General features: G+C 33.0%; 1 protein-coding gene across 2 annotated transcripts in view; it reads left to right on the top strand.

The window, feature by feature from the left end:
* LOC106467832 (discoidin domain-containing receptor 2-like) overlaps window positions 1–7,412 on the top strand; it is a 64,733-nt gene that overhangs the window by 52,698 nt on the left and 4,623 nt on the right. For both annotated transcript variants that reach the window (XM_022396830.1, XM_022396823.1), the window contains exons 9-11: window positions 343–656; window positions 2,340–2,650; window positions 3,245–3,479. In XM_022396830.1, coding sequence (XP_022252538.1) covers window positions 343–656; window positions 2,340–2,650; window positions 3,245–3,479 — 860 coding nt within the window. The remainder of the gene's footprint in view (window positions 1–342; window positions 657–2,339; window positions 2,651–3,244; window positions 3,480–7,412) is intronic.

Raw genomic sequence — 7,412 nt, 5'->3', positions numbered from 1 at the left:
GACAATTCACGAAGGTTCGAGAAAGACGTGGTGTGATACTAATCACGTGACCTCGCTGACGCAACAATATCTTTAGTACCTACACAACAGTCAACAACTTCGAGCTAGAACTAAATAATTAATTTGTTTTTGCTACAGCAGCTAGTAGTAAAATAAGTAAAATATATCGTTGAATTGAACTAGACATTTGAACTTTTTTTCACTTCACTAGTATATTCTAATGTAAATTATATTTCTCTAATATTGCAACCCATAGTTAATATTATTCCCATTCGACCGCAGTACGTTTTATAGCAAATAAATGACAAAAATACATGTTCTTTTTTAATATTCTACGCACAGACTCCACAACCTCCAGAGAGTATGCCGTTCCTGATGTCCAGAAGCCCTCAACACCTCTTAGTCACCCACCACCAACACCAGTAAACAAGCCACCGTTCCCCCAGACGTTGCCAAAATCTCAACATACACCTAGTGAAAAGCATTACGCAGCTACAGATGTCGTTAAACTACCCAATATTCAAGGAGTAAGCGGTAGCACCGTGTATGCTGTGCCTAACGTAGAGCTGCTTGGTAGAGAGGAGCTGCCTATCCGGGAAATCCCAAGACATAGGCTGAAGTTTCTGGAGAAACTCGGGGAAGGCCAGTTCGGAGAGGTACACAGTCCCTCTTTAGTCTGTAAAACCTGGCATTATATACAAGAGATAAGTTATGAATGATCAAATCAACATAAAACCACGACGTCACGAATATGCCAATAGGTGTTAACCAAAACGCTTCAAAACATAACATACAATGTATGCTGGCGTAATACATGAATAAACCTTGACGAACTTTAGGTCCAGTTAAGTACCATCTTCAGGTCGAAAGAAAGCGCTACGAGGGTTAAGTATTAGGTCATTTATTGACCATCATCGTTCCTCTCAGAAAACCAGAGACTAACCACAGAGAACAGGCTCTACCTCGGAAACTTATACCCTATTTATAAAGACTTCAATACATGAGCCGCTAGCGGACATTACATGCTACGTTTTTAATTTGGTTTTATGTTTTGAAGCGTTTTGTTTAGCATCCATATTCTTAAAGTCGTGGTTTTACACTGGTTTGATTATTCGTAACTTATCCCTTGTCTATATCTCGAGGTTTAACAAACTTGATCTTACAGTTACTCTACCTTATGTCGTCTGGTACTTTTAAGCGTTTAGAAATTTTAGGTGTTTTACGTAAGTTTTTGCTATTCACGTCAACTAAATCCTAGCCACTGTATCTCATTAAAATATAGGTTTACTCAGATTTTTGTAAAAATGGCCCTGAAAAAACAATCGATAATATTTCTAAAATATTTTTTTTTGATAAGCAAGGAAGAATTCTTTTTGTTAGCATTAAAGCATGTTTCTTTATAAATTTTATAAATCTAACAAAACTTCCTAAGTAAATAAGTATGATAAGTATTGTTATCGTAGGACTTTTTAATTTTTACAGTTTCAAATGAATATTTTTTATAGATTTTACACCGAGTTTTAATTAATCTAATACGAATTCCAGTAAAAAAAAAGTGTATTAATAGTTTTAATAATTTATAGTTTTGTTCAGGCCGCTATCAAGAAATATTTTTAGTGCACACAAAATGTCATTTCGTTGTTTGTGCCACGACAGCCAAAATATTGGTTGCAAAGTCATTTATAGTAGTGCTTGGAAATTGAAATTGATAAAAAGATTTATAAATATGAATTACATAGATAATATGTTAATATTTCACAACAGGTTACGATTTAAACGCTCTGAAATATTATTTTTATATGCCTCTGATTTTGAATCCGAAAGGAACAAATTGAGAGAATGTGAAGAAAAAAGAAGGAAAAAAAAATTACAGTTTACATGATTTTTATCACAGATTTTAGGCCTATTTGTTTCTAATATTTCGCCAGCTTTTGGCGTTTAAACCGCAACTTTTAAAGCGTAAGAAAGGTTTAACACTTTCATTCCAAAAACGTTCTTCATAATATTTACAACATCTATCGACGTGAATGAATAGATTAACTTTCGACACTAGATTTGTATCATAACCTTGGTATGTGTGTTTATTAGTAGTTTTAAATGGAACCTATAATCTATTGCCTTATATGTAAATATATATGTATATATATTTAAGATTTAGATATACTACCCAGACTTAAGATGTTTAATAAAGTTATTTTTAGATTTTATGTTACTTAGAGAAAAGTAGAAAAAACCTAATTCCTCGGTAGTGCTAGACATATGTACAACCTAAACTTTTGTACTGCTATTACTATGATGTATAGTAAAAAAAAAATAGAAAACCTTACTTATTTGTGTAGGTCCACCTCTGCGAAGCAGACGGGATTCCTGAATTGGTCGATGTGCCTTGCTATGGTAACAAGACCATGGTTGCGGTTAAGACTTTGAGACAAAACGCGTCTGATCAAGCCAGAAACGACTTCTACAAAGAGGTCAAAATCCTTTCCCGGCTTCGAGACCCTAACATTGTGCATGTGTTGGGAGTATGTACACGTGAGGAACCGCTGGCAATGATTGTGGAATACATGGAAAATGGGGATCTTAACCAGTTTCTGCAACAACATATTCCTGAAGGTGCAGCTTACAGATCAGTGAGTGCCAAAACTTTGAGGTTAGTCATGTTATCATAATCATCATTAATTTATTAAGTTGGTAAGGATTTTAGATGTGCGATTTCTTATATATCAACATGTAGAATTTTGATTAGTTCAATCTGTTAATCAGCCTACATATACCTTGAAAACAGTCACTTCATACTTACTCTCAAAAAACATTATGAATTGTTTCAATGTAAAATGTTATATGGTATTTTACATTGAAACAATTCACAATCTTTCTTGATAGTAAGTAACGGAGTGACTGCGATAAGGCCTTTTCAACACTACTGAAAGTTATATGGTATTTTACATTGAAACAATTCACAATCTTTCTTGATAGTAAGTAATGAAGTGACTGCGATAAGGCCTTTTCAACACTACTGGAAGTTATATGGCATTTTACATTGAAACAATTCACAATCTTTCTTGATAGTAAGTAATGAAGTGACTGCGATAAGGCCTTTTCAACACTACTGAAAGTTATATGGTATTTTACATTGAAACAATTCACAATCTTTCTTGATAGTAAGTAATGAAGTGACTGCGATAAGGCCTTTTCAACACTACTGAAAGTTATATGGCATATGTTACCCTTTCCAATGCTGTAGCTACGGCAGCCTTATCTACATGGCAACTCAAGTGGCCTCAGGGATGAAATACTTGGAATCTCTCAACTTTGTTCACAGAGACCTGGCAACTCGCAACTGCCTAGTGGGCAGGGCCTACACCATAAAGGTGGCGGACTTCGGTATGAGTAGGGGCCTATACACAGCTGACTACTACAGGATTGAAGGAAGAGCAATGCTTCCGATCCGCTGGATGGCCTGGGAAAGTATCCTATTGGTAAACAATAACTTCCTTTTAACACCTTTCTTTAATACAAATAAAAGCCCATTTTATCCGATGCTTTAAAGTGGCTGTAGTTCATAATTTTGTGTGTTTGAGAGAAAACGAAATTCAGTACTTCCCGTGTATTGGAAGATATAAGATGAAAAAAAATATTAAACTTAAGTAAAAATAAAGAAAAAATTAGAAACAAATTTTCATTTTCATTTCAGCTAGAAATGAAAACCAATTACATAAAAATACAAAATTACAAAAATTTAAAACCTAACACGACAAATTATCTTAGGGTACAAAATCAGGAAGTTTATGCTAAATATATATGAGAATGAACCAAAAATTTATGAAAACTAGGTAGAAAAAACTGCATATTACGGTATACGTTAAGCACAGATCAATATTCCATAAAGGTAATAAACTGGTTTTTGTATAAATCATAAAGAAAACAAAGAAAAGGAACCTGCCTGCGCACTTTCGGATTTTGAGCAGATATAGTCCTAGTAAAATGAAACTTAAACAAATATAGTCCTAGTAAAATGAAACTGAAACAAATAAAGTCCTAGTAAAATGAAACTTAAACAAATATAGTCCTAGTAAAATGAAACTGAAACAAATATAGTCCTAGTAAAATGAAACTTAAACAAATATAGTCCTAGTAAAATGAAACTGAAACAAATATAGTCCTAGTAAAATGAAACTTAAACAAATATAGTCCTAGTGAAATGAAACTTCAAGTTTATCTAATAAATAGAGAATTTGAGCATACAAACACACACACATATATATAAAGCTAAAAGTCAACTGCCTTGCTCCAAAGTTGAACTAACTTCTGCTGAGTCCCTTTGGTAGTTACGATACATTTTCATGCCATAACTTATAGCAGTCACAAGAGCTCAATACTAACTTTCCAATGATTTATATGTAAGACAACATAACAAGGTTCATCACCAAATTCCCATTGATTCATGCATAACACAACATAGTAAGCTCAACACTAATCTTCTACTGATTTATACGTAACATCACCAAATTCCCACTGATTCATGCATAACACAACGTAGTAAGCTCAACACTAATCTTCTACTGATTTATATGTAACATCACCAAATTCCCACTGATTCATGCATAACACAACAGTAGAAGATTAGTGTTGAGCTTACTATGATTTATATGTAACATTACCAAATTCCCACTAATTCATGCATAACACAACATAGTAAGCTCAACACTAATCTTCTACTGATTTATATGTAACATTACCAAATTCCCACTGATTCATGCATAACACAACGTAGTAAGCTCAACACTAATCTTCTACTGATTTATATGTAACACAATATAACAAAGTTCATTATTAACATAGTTATCAACATAACCATTTCTGTATTTATATCGATAAGATTCTGGTGACAAAGGTAAATTTATATGTAACACAATATAACAAAGTTCATTATTAACATAGTTATCAACATAACCATTTTTGTATTTATATCGATAAGATTCTGGTGACAAAGGTAAATTCCCTTTGGATAGGGCAATTTTGGCTTATTCACCATTTCAACTAACTCGTTTGATCGTACAAAAGAATACTAATTCAGAATTCTAACTTTTGTTATTTCTTACTTTTTTATACATTCGGTACAGATACATTTCTACATATTTTATGTAAACTTTTCATCTCAACAGAAGTGTAGATATTTATTTTCGGTTTTATTTGACACTTTGCTTAGTGAAACTTAAAGAAACAAAGAATAACATTGTTTTTAACAGACAGGACACAAATGAATTTCTTCTATATATTTCTTCATATATAATTCATTAAAAGTTAACTATTTGTAAAACTTCAAGGTTCTTGCTTCTCGTCTAAAGTCAAACTGCTGAGATACATACTGTGTTAGTGAAGGTGGTGCTAACTAACAACTGGGCCTATTATATATGAACTACACAAAGAGATAAGGCATTGAACACGTGATTACGGTCTCCCCAACAAAAGGGCAGACTTAACCTTCTTCCCAAACGTTTCTGATATACTATAAACAGTACATATAATTCAGAGAAATATATATATTTTATGCCAACACAAATAAAGCAACATATACATTAAATATACACTTTAACCCAGAAAATGAACGACTTGTTTTTATACCATTCACTACCACCTGGAATCCAAATATTGCATCACTTTTAGCAGTTTCGTGTTCTTGCAACACACAGTGTAAACAACTGACCAAAACCATTGCGTGAAATTACATCATTACGTACGTTAAAGTATAAACAACTTACCAAAACCATTGCGTGAAATTACATCATTACGTATGTTAGAGTGTAAACAACTGGCCAAAACCATTGCTTGAAATCACATCAAACTGATCAAAACCATTGCTTGAAATCACATCATTACGTACGTTAAAGTGAAAACAACTGACCAAAACCATTGCCTGAAATCACATCAAACTGATCAAAACCATTGCTTGAAATCACATCATTACGTACGTTAAAGTGTAAACAACTGACCAAAACCATTGCTTGAAATCACATCAAACTGATCAAAACCATTGCTTGAAATCTCATCATTACGTACGTTAAAGTGTAAACAACTGACCAAAACCATTGCCTGAAATCACATTATTACGTACGTTAAAGTGTAAACAACTGACCAAAACCAGTCGAAGAAATCACAACCAGAAGCTAAATCGTAATTAAAATAAAATCGAAACAACGATAGTGCACACCTAAAAACGTTGTATTCTTTTTGTTAGGCTTATAAGGGCAGAAATGAAGTTTAAATTATATCTACTAACAAAACAACAATATTTAATAACTTTGCGTTTAAATTCAGACACAATGAAAATTCATTTATCTCTGTTTTTGCTTAGCTGTACACTTCAATTAACTTCCATAAACAATGAGTGAACAATGAAGCTAGAGAAATCGAGCCATTCAGATCAGTAAAAGTAACTGTAAGCACAACGATTGCGTTTATTTTTAAGCCCTCAAACCATTTTTACTAATCGATAGCAACTTTTCACGAATTGAAATATCAGTGCAAATAAAAAGCAATCCTAAATATGGGTTGAAAATCCTTATCTACGGGATGTTTCATTTAACTCACTCTCGCTACAAGCACTTCAAAAATAACTTATCTTCAGAAGTAATGCTATTCATTGAACCACATAACCTCTAAGTCATAGTGAAAGCACGTAGGACATATTGTTTTGGGCTCCTATTGTGATTGCGCTGGAGGCTAAAAAGGCTGTCGATCGAAGTCTTTTACATTGCCTCTGAATATTGTGACTTTTCAATTTTCCTCCAGTGTAGTTTAGCAGGAGACAATGAAAGCTTTGGTATTGTCAGAAGGTAATACGATGAAATATGGCCCTTATAGCTCTCATCAGTGTGATGTATTAATTTCTTTGTCTCATTTGAAAGGAAGATTAACTGTCTGACAGAAATCCCATCACACATCATCGTTCGACTTAATAGTTTCCAATCATGATTCTTCAATCTATCTTTACATAAATGCAGTGTGACACTGCCGTTCGACATAAACTAGTGTTTGATGAGTAGAAGCATCCTCAGCGGCGGGTTTAAATATAATTACAGTTCCTCTGTTTCTTTTCCTTTTTTATTTATTTAGACCTTTATAAATTTGTATAAAACGTTTGCTTTATGCACGTATTATGCATTCTAGGTTTAAGCCATCTAACGTATATTATAATAAACGAAAACAGAAGAGGGGAAACACTCATATCGCAAAAAAATATAAATAGACATTTCTAATGTTCACATTTAACTGCACCTCAGTGGTTTTTGTCTGATTTAAGCAATAGTTTGATCAACAGAAATGTTCTTCATATAACGCTTTGACCCTTCAGAATACTTTTAAATGCATTTCACAAATCAGAAAAAATGCTGTTTGTTTTGTTTTTGAAT

The sequence above is a fragment of the Limulus polyphemus genome, unplaced genomic scaffold (assembly GCF_000517525.1).
Source record: "Limulus polyphemus unplaced genomic scaffold, Limulus_polyphemus-2.1.2 Scaffold83, whole genome shotgun sequence".
In the NCBI taxonomy this organism is placed as follows: Eukaryota; Metazoa; Arthropoda; class Merostomata; order Xiphosura; family Limulidae; genus Limulus; species Limulus polyphemus.
Note: the sequence above shows the minus strand (reverse complement) of the source record. Positions and strands in the feature narration are given on the sequence as shown.